This window comes from Neltuma alba, unplaced genomic scaffold (assembly GCF_004799145.2).
Source record: "Neltuma alba isolate B1F8T4 unplaced genomic scaffold, ASM479914v2 tig00012533_pilon, whole genome shotgun sequence".
Lineage (NCBI taxonomy): Eukaryota > Viridiplantae > Streptophyta > Magnoliopsida > Fabales > Fabaceae > Neltuma > Neltuma alba.
In genome coordinates, this window is record NW_021636998.1 from 28,651 (window position 1) to 49,235 (window position 20,585).

At 38.0% G+C, this 20,585-nt stretch overlaps 3 protein-coding genes across 7 annotated transcripts; all 3 read right to left on the reverse strand.

The window, feature by feature from the left end:
• Window positions 1-298: 298 nt before the first annotated feature.
• LOC114728331 (uncharacterized) lies at window positions 299-4,432 on the reverse strand. Of its 4 annotated transcripts, none has more exons than XM_028915219.1 (7): window positions 4,394-4,432; window positions 3,381-3,709; window positions 2,548-2,992; window positions 2,376-2,381; window positions 1,815-2,113; window positions 867-1,231; window positions 299-543 (listed from the first exon to the last, which is right to left on the reverse strand). In XM_028915219.1, the coding sequence occupies exons 2-6, from the start codon at window positions 3,681-3,683 to the stop codon at window positions 887-889; spliced, it is 1,398 nt and encodes a 465-aa protein (XP_028771052.1). In that variant the 5' UTR covers window positions 3,684-3,709; window positions 4,394-4,432; the 3' UTR covers window positions 299-543; window positions 867-886. The 4 variants fall into 4 exon arrangements, with proteins under 4 accessions (XP_028771052.1, XP_028771053.1, XP_028771051.1 ...); XM_028915220.1 differs by having other exon boundaries at window positions 299-740; XM_028915218.1 differs by having other exon boundaries at window positions 299-1,231.
• A 1,520-nt stretch (window positions 4,433-5,952) lies between these two features.
• Window positions 5,953-11,077, reverse strand: LOC114728317 (pentatricopeptide repeat-containing protein At2g31400, chloroplastic). 2 transcript variants are annotated; one of them, XM_028915203.1, is made up of 5 exons: window positions 10,937-11,077; window positions 8,250-10,415; window positions 7,176-7,290; window positions 6,496-6,680; window positions 5,953-6,410 (listed from the first exon to the last, which is right to left on the reverse strand). In XM_028915203.1, the coding sequence occupies exons 2-5, from the start codon at window positions 10,196-10,198 to the stop codon at window positions 6,146-6,148; spliced, it is 2,514 nt and encodes an 837-aa protein (XP_028771036.1). In that variant the 5' UTR covers window positions 10,199-10,415; window positions 10,937-11,077; the 3' UTR covers window positions 5,953-6,145. The 2 variants fall into 2 exon arrangements, with proteins under 2 accessions (XP_028771036.1, XP_028771035.1); XM_028915202.1 differs by having other exon boundaries at window positions 7,176-7,392.
• A 4,447-nt stretch (window positions 11,078-15,524) lies between these two features.
• LOC114728320 (WRKY transcription factor 23) lies at window positions 15,525-17,356 on the reverse strand. Its single transcript, XM_028915205.1, has 3 exons — window positions 16,890-17,356; window positions 16,332-16,475; window positions 15,525-16,198 (listed from the first exon to the last, which is right to left on the reverse strand). Exons 1-3 carry the CDS (start codon window positions 17,267-17,269, stop codon window positions 15,751-15,753), a joined length of 972 nt encoding a protein of 323 aa, XP_028771038.1. The 5' UTR covers window positions 17,270-17,356; the 3' UTR covers window positions 15,525-15,750.
• Window positions 17,357-20,585: the final 3,229 nt, after the last annotated feature.

Consider the following 20,585-nt stretch of genomic DNA (forward strand, 5'->3'; position numbering starts at 1 on the left):
CCTCTAATTTTTAATGATTCTTACCAAACAGGACTAGTATGTTCACACGTTTCAATTGAATGCTGCCTCTGGCATTGACACATGGCCTCATGCGAAGGGTCAAATGCCCCCATTTTGATGGGCCTAAACCAGCATAGATAACTACCCGAGAATGAGCATACGCCCATTAATTCCTGAAGAGATATTTAACCAAGAATGCAAACGCGCCCATTAAAGAAACCATGCATTAATGCCTCGGGGGCATTCACTAGGCCCATACTCACCAACTGTTAATCACCTCACCCCACGACCCCAGGTGTAATTCAAAGGATTTCCCCATAAAACAATATTGATTAGGTTGCCAAGTAACAACCATATACAACGAAGTACAATAAGCCCCAGAAAACAGAAGGCAAAAAATCGTAACTTACAACCAAGTTCTTAACATGGCCGAAATGGTTCGTAAACGGTAATGATATGCCTTCCCAACCCTAATACCATAACCAACATACCTACCTTATGGGCTGCCCTGTGCATTACACGCCTACTCGAACAATCTGGACCCTGAAAATATTTTCCGAGGGAAATTTAAGCTAAAGTTGACATGCGTGGTCAGCCAAATGACCTACTAAACAAACAAAACAAGACCGCTCTCTGTGACAGCAATAAAAATAGCACAAAGTGGGCCCTCCATACTAATGTACTACCAAATAGTTACAAGGAACTATATCCAAGTATCCAGCCCAGGCCAGGATCCACATCTGGAAAGTGGAATTTAACAAAACCACGAGACAAGGAGCTGTGCAATTGCAGGGAGAAACCATGAGCTCTAATCTAGAGTATTATGTCCTTTTAGTTGGTTTGCAAGAGTCAGCAGAATAACTCACCACTTTATTCACACAGAATTTTAATATCTGTTGTAAGCTTTTGGATAATCTCCACGCCTCTGAAATTCCCCAAAATTCTCATGACGCCTTGTAGGATAGTTTTCCATAGTGTTTGAGAACCTGTTCCTCAATTCCAAGGGCAAGCTGGCCCCAGTATAATGAGGATTGGCCGCGCATCCATCATATTCATATTCGGAAAAGTTTTGCTGTTTATAACCCCCAAAACCAGAAGTAGGCATTTGCTGGACAGACTGCTGTTGACGCCTCTGGGCATCAAGCTGAAGAAAATCTTCCCACTGTTTGGCATGCGTGGCCCTCAGCATAGCTACTTTGTTCATGTAGTTCTCCCTCATATCTCTAACAGCCTTCAATTAAATATCAAAAACATAAACGTTTCATCAACAAGCATAGTAGCACCAACTCCAAGGATACAAAATTGATTCAAAATTTTTAACATGAAAAAGAACTCTCTGCTAAGGGCATACATAGACACACAGGACAATAATTAGAAGCAAGCATACGTATAAACATCCATTTTTATTTTCATCACCTGCAAGGAAAACATAATGATCTTAAAAAGAAACTTCCAATACAAGCTTAGAGGAAACGAAGCAACAAACCATTATCACTTAACTGGAACCAGCAACTCTTCACTATTTAACAGTTCTCAAACAAAGAATGAGCATTATTCAATAATACAGAACTGAATTGTCCAGAAGCATGCAGCCTAAGCTAACGTTAGGCACAAAGGAAACAACTCTACATTTGCCGTCGGTTAATAACCAATATCACCAACTACACATCCACGATGGAAATGGCTCGGAGCTTCAGAGATTTGACATTCAGTAGATTAAAGATTCAGTTATTCACCCAACACCTTTAGCATGCGAACAACGAAGGAAGTCAATTATAGCCCAAAATCAAATGAGTTGAATATAGAAATCACACCTCACGATGCCTAAAATTTTCTTCATCTTCCTCTCTATCACGGATTTTCCCAAGCTCTGTGGCCTCCCTTTTATACTCCATCTCTAATTCTTCTAATGTATGTGGGAAGGCATTGCAATCAAACTGATGACCGGATTGGATATCAGATTCTCTAGCTTGCGAATCCCACCCACCATTTCTATATGTGCCCATGTTTAGATTACGCTCATCATATGAATTATATGGGTTGCTTGTATAAGGTGCTTCTCTAGGAGATCTTGAATGGCTTGGACGACCTCTAGCTCCACTATTTCCATAAGCTTCATCAAATGAAGAATATGTTAAGCATTTGATCCACGACGCCAGCATAGATGGTTTTCTTTAATTAAACAAATTAGCACTTGATATGCCAACATAGATGTAGCTTTAAATACAAAACCTATCTTTATAATCTGCAAAGTGAAACCATGGGAGCCAAATCCTTTCAGTAAACAAGTTCGTAATGGAGGCAACCCTTCATTTCAGACCCACTTAAGAAAGTTACTGGAGGAAGGAGAGAATGCTTGAAGGCTAAGGACTTACCTCTTGCTGCAAGCAAATATAAGCAAGAAGAACATCATTAAAAAAAAAAAAAAAAACTAGACATCAAGGGAAACTTTCACCCAAAGAAAAAGTAAAAAAAGCCTAAAATGCTATGAACATGAGATTACCAGCTTTCTAAGGATGTCGTAAACAAACCCTATGCTGTTCCTACCTTGTGGAGAACCTCTTGGAAATTTTTGAAAGTCCTCTCTCACACGGTCTTCAACAACCCTCTCTTGCCTACCAAACCTTTGTTGAAAATGAGAAGTATTGCGAGGTCCAGAATGAGACCTTGGGGGCTCAGAACGTTGAAACCGTCCACCAGCAGGACTTCTCTCAGGTGACCTAGATCTGGTCACGTGAGAACTAGAAGACCCCCTTTGACTGCCCTCCTCTCTAATCTTGTGCACAGCATCAACACCTTTTGCCAAAATTAATCCATCCTTACCACTGACAATAATAAATTTCTCATCCATCTTTATCTTGCAGCCAATATCCCTTTCAATCTTGCTTATAACTTTCTCTGTGAAAAGTGCTCTCATATGCTTGTCTCTTGCTGGTACTCTTTGAGAGAAATCTTGGGACTTGCGATTGGTTCCTAATGTAGACGGACAACCCTATAGTAACAGTAAAATTGCACTTAACCAAAATGACATGGTGGTGGTAAATAAATGAATAAATATACACCTTTGGCCCCTCCAATTTCGTATGAGATTCAGATTGGTTCCCCTTTTTTTTAAAAAAAAATAAAGGACACAACGTTGCTTCCTATTGTTTAAATTTATCCAATGCCACCAACTTATTTCGTAATATATATGTAAAAACTTAACGCCAATATCAACAGTTTGCTGGCTTAAACTTGTCTCAAGCTTCAACATAAACCATGGATAGACTGGTAAAAATGAAAAGTTTGGGCATGTGTCTCTGCACATTGCAAGAAATTTGCTCAGGAGCTATTATAGTAAAAAAAAACGTACAACGAAGCTGCAGAAAAACGCATAATACCTGAGTGAAATGCCCGGATTCACCACAAAGTTTGCAGATCATTTCTTCTTCTTTTCTTTTCTTCCAGTTCCTCTCGGTGGCCTTTGACTTAGCCTCCCAAACCTTTGCTTCTCGGCTAGTGAAATCAGTTGGGACAGCATTGGGGTCGCGAGGCTCCTCCTCCTCATCTGACCCTGCATGAGACCTCTTGTTTGACTTCGTCTTCTCTTGGGTATTAGTAGTAGCCGTTCCAGGAGGGCCGGTGTACTCCTTGTAAAGTTCACTAAAATCGTCGTCAATATCTGGATCAGGTCTATTTGCCATTAAGAGACCCCCTTTAAATTGAATCCCTGCATGAAGTAACAATATTGAAATCCATAAAGAGAACAGAAAAGGAATCATTTAGTCAAACAGTGTATCATTTTTCATGCTTCTCTCCAAGTCATGAGAAGCTCCTAACTAATAGGAATATAATGGTATAAATTAGAACAGAAATACATATAAATGAGCAGGAATAATGTAGTATAGATACACATCCAAGGATATTCATTCTACGGCATGCAAGACCATGAGGCCATTAGCCTACATATTCTTAACGCCGGATGAACCGGTTTAAAAATTATAAAATCAGACTAGTAAAATGCGACAATCACAAACGAGAAGGAAACAATTCAGAGTCACATGCAATATGCGATGTTCAAAACACCCAGAGTAAGTTGATTGCAGCATCTACATATCAAATTTCAAACCCCCTTCCCCTGACGAAAGGACAGGGGAGGTTGCAAACGATGGGAGAGGGAGAAATTGACGGGTGAGAAATATGAAACGAACGTTCGAAACTCAGTATGTTGTTATCTTCATCAGCAGAACCCCACAAAAAATGATTGGGGGAAAGCTGGTAGAAGTAGAAAGTGAAAAAAAACAAGCAGGCATGATGAATTTGAAAATAAGCACGAATGTAAGGCACAGTAAATCATCGCAAAACAACCCAAAAATCAACGGATTAGAGCATTAGGTGAGAGACGTATACTTACAATTCTGGAGACGACGACGAACTTCCCCCACGGCAAAACGCCGATGAAGACAGCGAAGAGCAACCTTATGGGCATTTCGTATCTAGGGTTAATTGGGCCATGGGCTACCCAGATTATCCCCCGACCCGACCCGACACAATCTTTTTTAAGGCATCTTTACTTTTTGGTTTTTTTTTTCTTTTTTGAAATTTCCCCTTTTTGCCCCATATAGAGTGGGATAAGATTAATGTCGGGAGTCAAATAACACGCCCTTTAGATAAATTCACACCCCGCGTTTGAAACAAATCATGATTTAGCAATACTGAACATGGAATTTTTGTATTTAAAAACACAAAGACTCTAAAAATATTAAAATGACAATAACTTTTAGTTTGCTTATATGCAGAAAATAACAATGGTAATTTTCTGAGCAGTGAATATGATGAAAATAACAATGACAATAACTTTCTGTTTGGCAGGCTCTGGAAATAAATACTACTCTTCCGGTCTTTAATGTATAACTTAATTATTGAGTTGATTTTAGTTCTAAATATAAGGCCTGTTTGTCATACCTATCAGTTTTTTCTAATTTGTTTATATTAATAATCTCTTAACCATAATCAAGAAAAAAAAAAGAGAGAGGATATGAAGGAAGATGATTATCGTGTTTTGAAAAAAAAACGTTATATTTTTTATAATTAACTAACTTACCTAATTTTTTTAATCTAATCAAATTAGTTAAATAACTCTTATATTAAAGACACGAAGAATATCCTGTATAGAAAAGCGCACGCGGAAACATCCAAAAGTGAGGAGATATTGTTGTTGTCAAGAAGCAAAGAGTAACTCGCGGGCCTAAACGGCAGAAAGGGATGACGGAGCGCTTGACAGCAGCAGAAGACCTCACGCGTAGTATAGCGAAGAGCCAAGGCTCCTTAATTTAGGAATCTATATTCCATTTAAAAACAAGTTAAAATTATTTTTATTTATTCCTATTTTAAATATCAAATGGTTCATCATCATCATTATATAAAGAAATTGAGAATCAGACTATTTTATAATCTTAAATAGCAGCATAACACAGCAATTAATTATTAATGGAGCTCATAAAACATTTAAAAACCAAATAATTGTCCATTAGCACGTAAAGTCTAACAAATAAAACACACTTCATTTATTATAAAACCTGCATTTTTCTATAAATTATACATATACTATTTATCAACCTCGTTTGTAGTGGAAGTAATACTTTGTAATAATTTACATAAGAATATATTGATTACTTGTGTTTGAAAATTAACTGCCATGCCGATTTTTCTGCAATAAGGGATGGGAATATCCAATCATCGATGGGCATTCCTCAAGAGCTACTGGCAGTTGAGATTCTCTGCTATTGAAGCTCAAATTAAGTCAAAATAAACCCAGCTAGTCTCACAAATCACAATCTGACTTTCTATACCTTCAGAGATATGTTGGTAATAATTGACTGATTGCACCACTGGGTGCTTGATCAAGTGGTATGTATGCGTGTGCAGGATGTGTGTGTTGCGGGTTCGATGCCGCCCTCTTGTAACTCAAAAAAAAAAAAAAATTGACTCATTGCATTTATCATGATTGGGATTCAGCGATCCCAAGTGCTTGGATCTTGTGTTTTGTCTGGTAATTTAAACCTCACGAATGGCCATATGGTCTAGTAAAATGTGGTCCCCTAGCAAAACATACACATTTACACTTCAATGGCGAAAAAAGGGAGGGACGAACACATACACTTATCTACAAGCTGAGCATTTTCAAATCATAAATTCTTCCTGATTTTGCGTCTTCAGGATTACTCTTGTCATCATGAAGTACAAGCAAGTTTAATGTGCCTGGTTCTTTCAGCCAGGCAGCGACCACAGATCCTGCAGATATAAACCTACCTAAATTACACTCGGCGACCTGAAAGGGCGCGCCCATGCCATTGAGAAGTGCCTCGATAGCTCTTCTCAAAGTGCCATCGCCAACTACTTTGCTGTGCTTGCCCCATCCGGTCAGAATGCTGCCATATATCATAAAGACGTATACCCTCGTTAATTCCACCAAAGAACGCAAGGCTAACCCTACAAGTGACCAAAGATGCATACCTTAATAGCTTAGGCAGTTCACGGCCTTCATAAACAACTGAACGGATATTGAGCAACCATGCATGCACCATTGCACAAGCAGCACCACAAGACATCAGATGCAGATCCAAGCAAGAATCAGACCAGACACTCTCCCAAACATTTCGACGTTTCCCTTCAAGCACAACGAGCTGGGCCCCTCGTTTCTGATACCAATTCAATAAAAAAACATCAAATGGAAAGTCAATCATGCATAAATGAGCAGCAAAGGGGAAAAAGAAGAAAGAAAGAAAGAAAAAGGAACTTACTAATAATAACCATACCCAATGTTTAAAAACTGAACTAGACGGACCAATTTGACTCTAAAACAAGCAAACTGATGCCAGGCTGGTCAAAACTAGAGGGTAAACCAAGGGGAGAAAACTAATCTGCCCAGCCTGAAACTAGTCAAAACTGGTAAAACTAGGGAGTTGACCAGTTCTACTGGTCTGCTTAAATATTTTTTCTTTTCCTTTGGTTTCACAGAAACAAGGTATTAAAAACAAAACCATTCATTAAACTGATCGAGACACTAATTCAATGGCCGTCCAGTTTTTTGGATACCTTGATTATACCTCTGAGAAGACATTGGCACAACCAAGTTTTATCAAATTCCTCATTCCCAGATGGGGGAAAAAACATTTGTCATCAATCAATTTTACCTGACCAAAGTGCCAAAGCATGTCAGTAAGGGCATTATAAAAGGCAGAAGCTGTTGAAGAATCCATATGCTTGACTTCATCAAACAGTAATTGAGCCTGAACCCAAATGTTTTCCCTGTAACCCATAAGCAGTCCATGGGCCACACCATAAACCTGGTTATCAAATAGGCGGAGCTCCTCCAATAACATTGAAGCATCTTCAAATGAATTGCAACGGCTGTATCCAAGGACCAAATTATACACTTTGCGAAATGAATATACAAGTGCATATTACCAGAATAACATTAGGAGGAAGGCAGTGCAAAGAATACGAAATAAGCAGACCTTGAGCAGGAAATAGATTGGAGGATAGGAGTTATTGCCAAACTCTAGTTGTCCTAAAAGCCTAAATTTGAACAGGCCAAAGTAAGCATGTCATGCTTTACATATCAGGTCTCCAACCCAAAAGCATCATAGGCTTACACTTGGAACAAGTTGGGGAAGAAAAACCACAGCCATAACAGCGACATAAAACTGAAATTAAGATTAAATACAACAAAATGTGCTCATATGCTCCAACAACTATTATAGGTCCTCATTAATCTAGAGAGTGAGGAATGTTTTGAGCTTTCCATTGCAGATTCAATTTATACTTTGATTCTAAGTGCTGGCACGTCCAGATGTCTCATTTGGAAGTTGTGTGCGTGTGTGTGTAATTTTGGCTTTAAATTAATTAATACTTTAGTAGACAAAAAATACAGAAGATATTGATGTACTGACCAGAAAATTCCAAAAATAATGGAGTCATCATGCAGACGACAAAAATTCATAGAGGTAATGGGATCCAAATGAGTGAAGGAACACTTTCTTTAGCACAGAGCATGAAAAGTCCACTATACAATTAGGTTGAGGACAGATGACTAGTAACAAAGGCTACTGCTTATATGCACACACGCACCCTTACAAGATAAGAAATTCCGAAGGTCTGAGAGGGCCTTTTGTTTAATGGTCCGTGACTGTTATAAGCCCTAGTGATAAGTACCTACATAACTGGCATGAAACAGAATTAAGCAGAAAGACGGGTTTGTTACATACCTGCAAGCATTCAAAATGGCAGAGAATGTGACGACATTTGGTTTAATTTCCAGCTCATGCATTTTCTGGAAGACCCCTAATATGTAGGAAATGTCTTGTTTGCTCCCTTCATCGTTGATTGCAAGGCCTGATGTTTCAGCAGCAAGCTGCCCAAACATCTTGATGATTTTGTTGTCCTCCTTAACTTCCACCTCGTCTTGGACAGGGCCCTCAATAAGCCTCAGATATGAAGTTTCTAGTTGATGATCACTAGATTGAGCAAAGCCATCACAAGCACATTCCACAGCTGCAGACCGACCAAAGGCATCAATTATGGAATTGTAAGTGACAACATTGGGCTTAATTCCTTCCTTTGTCATCTCATCAAGCAACATCACCGCAGATTTAACTAATCCATTCTTGCAAAGAGCGTCAATTAATGCACTATAAAGGACAACATCAGCCTTCAATCCTGCGTTCCTGAACTCCCTAAAAACCTCCATTGCCTCCTTATACATTCCACCTTTTGAGTACACATCAATCAATGTTGAATAAGTTAACACATTTGGATATACATTTTCTGCTTTCATCTCTTTAAATACTCTCTGAACTTCATCATACTTCCCCTGCTTGCCATAACCACCCAAAAGTGAATTGTATGTTACAACATCCTTCTTTATCCCACAACTCTCCATGTCTTTGCATATGCCCATGGCCTCCTCAAACCTGCCAAGCTTTGCATAAATTGAAAGCAGTGTGTTATATGAGACCCTATCAAGACCAATTGACATAAATTTCATTTCATTGAAAAAATTCAGTGCCTCTTCTAATCTACCAGCCTTGGCATAACCATCAACCATAGTACTATAAGTCACCACATTGGGCAAAATTTTCTTTGCAGGCATCTCAGCCATGACCTGAATGGCCAAATCCATCTGTCCACCTTTGCACAGTGCATCCAAAAATGTATTGTAAGTGAAAATATCCTGGTCGATCCCTCTCTCAACCATCTCACTGAATAAATTTTGAGCTGCCTCCCACAACCCACTTCTACTGCAAACCGCAAGAAGTGAATTATAAGTAATTCGATCAGGTTGAACACCATTTATCAGCATTTCATCAAAGATCTCCACTACTCTCTTAAATTCCACGCCCCCTTTCCCACAAGCATCAATCACTGCATTATATGTAACCAGATTTGGTTTTAGACCAGATTGTTTCATTGACTCAAAGATCCTTCTTGCTTCATCATAGTGACCATTACGCCCATATGCACTAATTATCGCAGAAAAAGCATAAACCGTGTTTCCATACCCTTTATCCTTCGCCATTTCAAAGACCTTCTTTGCAAGATCAACCTTCCCTAACCTACCAAGGGTACTAATCATCGTGCTAGTTAATCTGCCCTGCTCATACTTTCTCTTCTCCCTTCTTACAGCAAATTCAAAACACCTATTTGCTTTCCAGCATTCACCTCTATTCCCAAGTTCACGGATTAAATATGCATAATCATCACATCTACGTAGCTTATGTTCAAATTTAACCAATATGTCTTCAAGAGCCCCTACATCATTATTGCATTGCATGACATGCTGCAGGACATCCTCAGCTATGGAGGAGTGGGGGCTGCTTAAACCAGATTTAGGTCGTCCAAGGTGCATTTTGGAGACAAACCGGGTAGAACGTCGACCAGAGAAGTCTGCAGCAAGTTCAGATTTTGGGGAAGGAAGAGAACAGAAAGATGAAAGGCTGGGGTTTTGGGGGACGGGGCCAGGGATGGTGCCCGATTTTGATGCATTGCGAGGTATAGGAGAAGGTTTTGTAGCAAAGACTTTGTTAGAGGCCCAATATCGATTGTTCTGGTGGTGGTCATGGCGTTGGTTTCTGAAGTGGCGGTTGTTCTGAGGATAAGGGTGGTTTTGGTATGGTTTTGCTGCAGTAATTGAACACTGCGGAGGTGTTGAGGCCATCCAAAGGCTTGTGTATTAAATCAAGACAAATATGAGTAAAGAGTGAGGCAGAGAGACGAAGAAATCAAAGGAAGCTTGGGTAAGGTTTGATGGCAGAGGAAGGAGCAGGGTAGGCAGTGGAATCCATTCCAAATATAGGAAAGGGAGAGTGTAAGCACGATTCTAGGTAGACTTGAAGTTGGAGCTCCTTCTTCATAACCATTCTGTCATTGCACCGCTGCAAGAAGTAACAGAACTAAAATCCATAAAAGAAGATAGAAAATTATGAATAGTAATTATTTAGTGGAACAAGACACCAGAAAACTACAATATCGCTGCACTTAGGATAGATAAATCCCAACACATCCATACAACACGGTCCAAGACCAGAAAGCCATTAGCATAAGCTATAACAATCACAGAATGAACGTGATGGTTACTAAATAATATCTTCAAAAAAAATGAAAGTGGAATTTAAATATGCAGGTAACATACTTCCAACCTCCTCCCCCTCCCAGAAAATAAAAATTAAAAATTGCAACAAATAGAACGATAAAACATTTTAAAATCAAGATGCTACTAGTTTCAACTTTCATCAGCTGAAACCCAAGAAAAACTGAGGGAAAGCTAGAATAGAAGTAGAAAGCAAAAAAAAAAAAGTAGCAAGGAAGAATCTGAAACAGGCGCAGTATAGAGTGCCACAGCAAAACAGCCAGGTAATTCTTTTTTTTTTTGGGGGGGGGGGGGGTGATGACTTACGGTTATGGAGATCGGAGGCGACGATCTTCCAGCACGGCAAAGCGCCGATGAAGATAGGCCACATGATCCAGGTGTGCATTTTCCAGCTAGGGTTGCCCTGTGCCCCTGTCCGTGGGTTATCCAGGCTGACCCCTTGATTTTTCCCTTTTATCAGACTGCATCATTTTGTAATTTTCATTACGCCAGCACAAAAAAACTATAAAAAAAGGAAAAAATCTCAAAAGAGCGGAAGGCCCCACTCGCTTTCCGGTCAAGTCCGTCCGGGACAGTGCATTCTTTGCTGTCTTATACTTCTGTAATAAAATACTACTTTTTTAGGCATAATTGTGTATCTTTTTTTGACCAGCGGCATAATTGTGTATCAAGAGCTTAATTTTTTCCAAATAAAAATACTAAAACATTTAGTTATAAACATTAATACAACCTCTAGCACTTAAGGATAGCCTGTAAGTTCTGATAAAAAAAAGGATAGCCTGTAAGCATTAAATATTTTATTTGCATATACTATTCTCATATTTACAGTTATTTGAATTAATGTCTTTAACTCATCCTTTAATAAAATATTCTTCAGTGCTAGTTATTATTAAATTAATTTTTTAAAGGCTAGATGTCATTTTCTTGATTTTATTAAAAAAAGTGGATAACGTGTATTTTTTTAAAATTGAATTATATGCTATTTCGTGGACGAAGACGAATCTTAGATAGACTGTATTGGCTGATTGCTGAAACTCCACTATGCATAACCAGATAGCATTTGTATATTTTGATGCAAAGGCTCGTGGATTCAGGGTTCGAGATCTTTAAATATATAAATATGCAAAAAAAAAAAAGAAGGAAAAATAGCAAATAAAACCCCCTAATATATGAAAATCACGATTTAGATCCTCAATTTAAAAAATAGCAAATAAAGACCTGATCCCATATTGCAAATATGAAATTTTAGTGAAATGTCTGTAATGCCCTTAGTTAAGTTGTGATTTGATCTACTAAAATTGTCATTCGTTAAAGTGAACTTGTCATTTCCCATGGTCAACTTGTTATCTGGCATACTCTCAGCCAAGTTGTGATTTAGTCTACTAAAGTTGTCGTTCGTTAAAGTGAACTTGTCATTTTTTATAGTCAACTTATCACTTAGCTGAGGTGTATTTTAGACATTCCACCAATATTTTATATTTGTAATATGGGACCAAATCCTTATTTGTCATTTTCCAGATTGAGGGTCTCAAATCGTAATTTATGAGAGTCTTTATTTACCATTTTCCCAAAAAATTATCAGCTTGGATGACACTGCTTTTTGCTTTTTGTTACTCCTTCAGTAATTAATATAAAACCTGCTTATTGAGTTAGTTTTGGTCCTAAATATAATACTTATTTCTCATATTTATCAGTTTTTTACTAAATTACCTTTCTAGATACTCTCTTAACCATAATCAAGTAAAAGAGGGAAAGGAGATATTAAGAAAGATAATTGTGGTGTTTTAGAAAAAATATGTTATATTTATTATAATTAATTAACTTACCTAACTTCCCTAATCTAATCAAATTAATTAAATAGGTATTATATTAAGAATCGGATGAATATCATGACAGCCCCTTCTATCGCTAAATATGTTCTCTTCTTATATCATGACATCATCAATCGTCAACTATCAACTAATACCTCCGGTCCTTAATATAAGACCCTGTTTGACTTTTATTTTGGTCCTAAATATAAGACCCCAATCCACTTTGTCTCTCATATTTATACTTTTTTTTTTCAAAGTAACCATTCTAATAATAAGAGTTCTATTCAATACACTTGATTAGTAAGGATATTTTAGGAAAGACCACCTATTTAGGACAAATAACTAACTCAACTTACTTCCTTAATCTTCAAATTAGTCAACTGGCTCTTATAATTAGGACTAGAGGTAATATATTCTTAAAAACTTGTGATGCTTGATTCTTTTAAAAATAAATCGTATATGATATTATGATTTCTGAATATATTTAATTAATGATATTTAAACAATACTTTGATTAAAATTTGGGTATATTAAATTAAATGAGGAACATCATTATTAAATAGAATTTAAATTGGAGACTCAAATGAAAAAACTAATAATGAATTGTGAATTTGAATAATATCTTAATTAAAATTTAAATATATTAAATTAAATAAAATATATCATAATTAAAAAGTATGTCAATTGGAGGCCTAAATGGATAAATAATTAATTAATCTTAAATTTTCATATGTTTCTCCTAAACTTCGTATATCTAATTTAAATCTCATTTGAATGAACATAAAAATCATACTCCCGTAAAAAGTAAATATTAATTAGAATTTTAAAATCTAATCAAATATTCTATTATGACTGTTCGCTTCTATCTGGGCTTTATGGATACGTTTTTACGTTGAAAGTAGTCCTCAGGTGTTAAATTTTCACAAGGCCCACCCCATGGAAAAGGTGGGTCGGTCCATTTGACGCCCCAGTTAATTGAGGCCGTCAGGCATCCACACTCAATTCCAGGCCGACGATAGCAGCCACAGTAGCCGGTTGTCGGGGTCAGGTGACCCAGTTCAACATCAATTATCCAAACTAAACACGTTTCAAGTGCGCATGCATGCTTCAATAGATTGTCCCTATTTTTCACCTTAAATGCCTGTCGGAAGAAAAATAAAAAAGGCTCGTATAAAAAAAAAAAGTTCGGTCCCCAAAACAATTGAAAAGGATGAATACCACCACAAATTAAAACTAAAAATGAATCCAGAAAAGAAAATGTATGTGTAAAAAAGTGATCGAGACTGGTGAGCAAGACCCCACGAACAGGACACATGTTACTCTCCCTTTTGGAACTGCTATCTCATTTTAGCTTATACAAACACGCAAATGACGCATTCAACACGAATGAAAGCGCGTGATAAAGAAGGCGAGCCCACAAAAGGACGAGCAATATGTGAACTACGATTTCAGGGTACTGCCGAGCAGATTTATATTTTCTCCCCTACCTTTCCTACCTTTTTTCCTCTCCACTACCTTTTTTTTCTCGTCATAACCATTGAACTAAAATTTTTATAGTTCAGGTAACATTTTATAAAAATAATGTTATTAAAAAAATAAATAAATAAATTTAAACAGTTAAAATCTGGTTTGAACAGTTTACAGCTGTAATAAAAAAATTTGCTCTCTAATAATAGTCTGTAGCTGTAAATTGTTCAGATTATATTTTAACAGTTTAAATTTATTTATCTATTTTTTATAATAATATTATTTTTATAAGACGTTATAAAATATTAAATCCGGACTATTAGAGTTTTGATCTAATCGTAATAGCTGTGAAGGGGAAAAAAAACATACAAGAAAAGAGGATGGTAACGCCAGTGAAGAGAATCCAAGTCGCTGTCGGGCTCTAGTGGAGTATGCGGGGAAGCTAGAATCTTGAGAGCGCATATGGTGCGCGGCTTTGTTGATGGAGCGAGTAGGATTGCTATCGTAGAGGCTGAGAGAACGAAAGGTTAAGGTTACTGATCAGTTCAAGTGGAAGATACTATTCCTTGTTTTATGCCCCACAGTTTTAGCTGAGTGCAATGGATTGCTGCACAATCAAAGGCGTTTATGACGGCTAGCGTAACGTCTTTAAAACTTTTAGAGCTGTGGTGGTCTACGACTTCTGATATTTTTAATATAAAAACTAGTTTAATTTTTAATTTAATTTTATATATAAGAATTCAATCTATCCTGTTTTTCATATTTATTTTTTTCTTTTTAAAATAGTTATTATAATAGTTATACATGTTAAATGTTCAATCAAATAATAGTTTTAACTGATACATAATTAGTACGGATATTAAAAAAAACAACACAATTATTAGAAATAATTATCTCAATAAACTTTTTTAATTAGTTAACTAGTTCTTATATTAAGTATCAAATATAATATCAAACAAGCCTATATTCTCTTAACGACCACCCTTCTGTGTTCTCAGCCATCCATCGTCTTATCTTTTTCTTTCATACCCCATAACCGTAACTCAAGAGAAAATGAGATTTCGAGCTTTTAATACGTCTTCAACAAAATAGGCGAAAAAGGGTCGACATCAAGATTTTATCCCGCCATACACTTATTGAAAGCTAACCCGTGGGTATCCTTTTTGTTTCCCCCCCCCCCGTTCTTTCTCTTTCTCTCACTACATCTCACATATAATTTGCCTCCTACTTGCCAGTCTCAGCTCAATTCAAATCCGTATCTGTATCACGCAGGCTGAAATATAAGAAGGCATTAAATCAAGAAACTTAAAGCGGACTGGAAGTGGTTGAACTGCTCTTCCTCTCCTCATATGTAGCCCCGTGCGGCGGTGCCCTTGCTCTCGGGGATTCAGTTTTCACTGCAAGATCCTTTGAGTTTCAGTTTCAGTTCTCCGAGAATTCAGAAAAGGTAAAACCAGAAAGCTTCCAATACCAAATGCCAATTGTCCTGCTGTGCCTATGTGAAATGAAAGCTTTTTCCAAACAAAAAAGGATCATATATAGAATAATACGGGACATATATGCTCAAATGATCGGAGGAGGAGAGCGGGTCACAGCATAACACGCCAAGGAAAGTGGTGTTCAAAGTAGAAGTAATGGAAGATATATAACGAAGCAGACCCAGAAGGGCTGACTCCATTGAAGCTAGGCAGTCCCCTCGTTGGGCTATAATATGTGCAAAAAGCAATTAAAGGGTATTTTACAAAGTATATGATGGATCACTAGCGATGGAATTCTCATCTACAAGTCTCCTGCCTACCAGAGTCAGCAAAAAGAAATTACATATATAAGCAGTACAATCTTCTATTCTTCTTTCAACATGTGTGAAGGAACAATATCTTGAAGAAGCCCGTGGTCTCTTAGAAAAGCTGCAGTGGCTCCAGAATTACAAAATCTTATGTCTTGAGCAAAAGCAAATGCAGCTTTCTTTGAAGTTGAATCAGTATTGCTATTGTTAGGAAAGCCCGTGGATGATATTGTATTATTATTGTGAAGAACTTGTCGTTGCTGAGGATGATGATACTGGGATAACAGGTTTCCTTGCATCGGGAAACCGAAGGAGGCGGCACAACCAGCGGAGACACCCGCCGGTAGTGAAGCATCCATTCCGGCGAGGTTTGAGCGAGGCATAACTGGGCTTGGATGGGTGTGCTGACCTTCATAAGTTGTTACTACAATGCTTGGATCGCTGAAAGATCGCTCCACTCGTTTCTTCACATTACATGAAGCGCTGGTGCAACGATAATAGCTCCTGCCATATTATATTAGCAAAGATCAAATTTAGTATTCTTTTTGGGTAAAACAAATCTTATATACTCCTATAGTCCAACCAGGAAGGAAGCATGGCTACAGAGAAGGAAGATTAAGAGTAGGATAAGAGTTACCTTGGAAAGGGGCTGTTTTTCACAGCTTTTTGACCGTACTTTCTCCATCTGTACCCATCTTCCAAATGATCCACCTCGCTTTTCGTCATGAACGCGAATCTCGGCTCTCTCTGTCTCTTCTGATTTGTCTTCTTGGCTTTCAATCTGACCCAATCAAAAACCACATCCCACAAAAACCTTTGATATTAAGAACTAGAATGGTCGTTCACAGAAATCGTACGCTATCAGCAAAAGCATCCATCTCATTCCTAATCAGATTGAGAAAAAAGCTCTCTCCACGACCATCAATGGGAGACAAGAAACCGATACAAGTACTTCAACTAAAAGAACCAAAATTATATTCTTCCAATGAACCATTTCCCCCTAATGTCTAATGAGATTAACGTTAAAGCAAATTATCTGAACGGGACCTCAAATTAAAAAAGAAGAAAGCAATCAGGAGCAAATGACAATAATTGCATAAAACACAAACAACCCGCATGTTGTTCGTATAGTAAAATGGGTGCCGACACTAAAACAAAAAGAGCAAGGGAAAGAGTGAGATGGTAGAGAACCCACAGTTTCTTGGTCTTGGAGCGTTCTTCGGCTTGGTCTGAAGTTCTATTGTGTTCGTCATTGACAGTCATGGCGCCACTGGACGCCGACGAGATCGATGAAGAGTTGGGGGTCGCAGGTTGTTGATTGGAGACCTCGGAACACTCTTTGACTGTATCAGATAGATCTTTCAGAGCAGAGGGATCAAGAGTTGATGCTTGCTGCTGCGCCGGCAAATGAAGCAGAGGACTGCAGTCTTGGAGACCCAGCAACTCCATAAACCCAAGAGAGCTCTTTTCCCCTTCAGAAAACTCAAAAGCATTCGATAGAGGATAACCATTGTCACCCGACAATGAAGAGGATCCAGTCACATCTTCCGTTGTCACGCCCGTCTCCTTCTTCATTCTCCGTCTACTCGTATAGATACCTCACCCAACCGGATAAATTACCGACCCGACTCCTTCATTTCCCACTGTCAAAGCGTTAAAAGATGAAGAGCAGGGTAGGGTTGATCTTGTTTATAGAGAGAGAGAGAGAAAGGGGGCGGGGGTGAGAGTGAGAGAGATAGGGACTGTGTGCGCGGGGAGTGTGAACGTGGTTTTTTGGGGCTTGCAATGGAGGTAGTATAGGCCAATGGAAAGGAGGCTTGGGAAGCAAGCACGGGATTTGACCGGCAATCGGAGGTCATGGAAGGGTACGGACAACACTGAGCCGGTGGCATTCAATGCATGAGCGCCGTGCCATGTTCCCATATCTCCCTATCTGGTCGACGCTTTCATACGAGAGTCTGACCACGTAACTGGTTCGGGGGATTATGGTGTGAACGGGTTTCCCCCAAACGCTCTCCGTTTCGGCTTCAAACGGCGTTATATAATTATATAAGCATATGTTAAGTACAATTATACAATCTCATGATTCTCTTTGTAATCGTCTTCACCCGTGTGCATGTGAACAAGCAAAGCAGTTTAGCACATTTTCTTCTTTAATTTTCCTTTTCCTTTTTGAGTTTTGTGTTTTCTGTCATTTCTCTTCCTGCGTAACTTTTTCCGCACGCGTACATATAATCTTCGAGTATTCGCTCAAATTAACCTCACGGATTAGAATAAGTGCGAATAAAATTAAAATTAAAAACACAAAAACAAAGAGGCGTACGAGATACGCCGACCTATCGGGCAAATTCGTTTCAACTTTGAACATGATAAAGTAATTAAATTGGGCCCTTCTTCTAAGGGAGGTTCACCCACAAAAAGTTCATCAGTGATTTTTTTTTTCACAAAAAGAAACAAATAAATGAAAAAGGGCCCCGCCACTTCGGAGTGAGTGATGATCTATTCTAATTAAAGAGAACAGAGAGCATGATGAAGGGAGGGATTCTTTTTGGGCGAAACTGGGAATTACACCCAAGGAGGTTTCACGAGAAAGTGAAAAGATTATGAGGTCCCATATGCAGAAGTAGGAGGATAGTGGAAGCGAAGTCCGAGTTCAATGCTACAAAGAATAGAGATAGGCTTTTCTGGTTGGAAAACCGACCATATCCGAAGCAGTAAATAAAAGATTCGGAACCACGGCCGTAAGTATCGCTCTCTTCCCTCAACGAGGGTCCGCTTTTATCTTCTTCGTTTTTTTCCCCGGTACACCAAAAGCCCCACCACAAGTTGCTTTTTCACACACAAGCCGGACGGAAAGAGAACCACATCGCAGATCGCCTTTATGTTTTACACCCGTATAAAATATAAAAAAGAAAATGGAGCGGGAAAGAAAGGATGGAGGGAGACAAAAAGGGTAGGTACGTGGGAGGTGCCGGGGCAAATAACGTTGTGAGCGAGAACAGAGAAGTTGATGCACGTGTGGTTTGAAAAGAGCCACGAGGCGCATGCTGACATAATTTTCGTGCACAAGTACACGGCCTCTTGCCACGCTTCAATTATATCATATTATTCCCTTTTTTCAGTATATTTGGAGCCGGATCGCTAGGTTGTTTCTGGATGAAATAATAACAGGGCATTGGGTACAGGGAGGGGGGGGCCGGGGCGGGGTGTGGTGGGCGCAGGCTTGTTCTGGACGTGGAACCTGACGACATGTGCCCAATATAGTTCTTGTGCTGCCTCACTCTATATTTTCACTACCGCGTCATTAAAATCAGCATAAACTCCTCGTCACCTCACACAATGAGAGGGAATGAGACGAGTTGTCAGAAAGGCAAACTACACATTAACTTGGACTTACGGAGCTGCGGATTGCATCAATACAGCAAAGGGACGGGAAAATTCAGCGTGGAGGTAATATGGATAATAACAAAAGAAATATTTCATACATCCTTGTTTAATGTACTTGTCCTCAAAAGTCAAAAAAGGTGAAAACACGCCTACTAGTTAATAAGAAAGTAAAATATAAGTCCTTTACAGTATTGTTCTGCATCTGGTGGCATATTATTTTAAATCTTGATCATGTTATAAACAAAATGAAAATTCGAATTAAATAAGTAACGCCCGCGGGGGGTGGGGGGAGTTCAAAGAAGTTATATATGCATATATAACACGCCCACAGGAGAGGAAAAAGAAACGGGTTTTTGGGGGAAGACGGGGCCCATTAAATTTGTCGATCGACTGTCTCCATGCGTGATGAGAGGCCGTGCTATGTCTAAGTGACGGAATCAGCTACTGTGCTCATCATTTTAATAAACATTTTAAACTCATAATGTCTAGACTATTTTTAGATTTAATTTTTTCTATTTGTTTAAGATAATCGTTTTAAGAGATATAGAATATAAAATAAATATAATCTCTTAACTATTATTTTTCTATTTAAAAATAATTAATTTAAAATTTAAAATTTGATCTATTAAATCTCAATAGCTAAGATCTAATGAGGTTAAGATACTCATCGATGTAATAAGCACCTATAATCACCTTGTGCTGGAGGGCGGAGGCAACGGATGAGTTACTGAGCTAGAGGCTTGTCTCAGAACAAGAAAACACACACACACACACATAATGTCAACATAAGAGATGAAAATTGCGAATAAAAAATAATAAATATAGTTAACTCGCCTATTTAACAAGATAATAATGAGAGTGATAAAAGAAAGGGAAGATCCCAAAAAAATAAATGTAAAATTCTAAATTAAAAATAATTACAAAAATATGTTGTTATTTACCTTTGGAGTGTAATAATTTTCTCTATGAATGTAGTAATCAAGACTGATTTGAAATTTTAAAACTCAACAACTATTTTTTTAGGATTTTTCCTAAAATAAACTTGAGAAGGATTGCAGAAATAATTGAAATTGACTCCAGTTGGGGGTGTACTTTATAGTTTATACCGTCACTCCTTTAATATTTTTCCTCATATTATTTTAATTAATTTCACAAATTTTTATTCCCTTTTTTCTTACATTTAATGTTATTTTAAAAAATATTTTGTTAAAAAAATAACACAGAATTTTACATAATACTAGTGCCGATTCTGACAATAAATAATTAATCTAACTTGTAATTTATTTAATAGATGTGAATTAGTAGTCAAGTAAGTGTCGTGTGCACACTAGTTATATAAGAGCAGGTTAATAGTATTGAATTACTGTGGACAAGACGTGGCCAACCACAACGACAGAGGCAGCTAGACGAAACAAAGATCTTGCGCGTTTTAAGAATCTCGGCAACCAAAATGAGAACGGGTTTTGCCGCAGCCCACATGATTGATGCCGCGTTCCCTCTCATT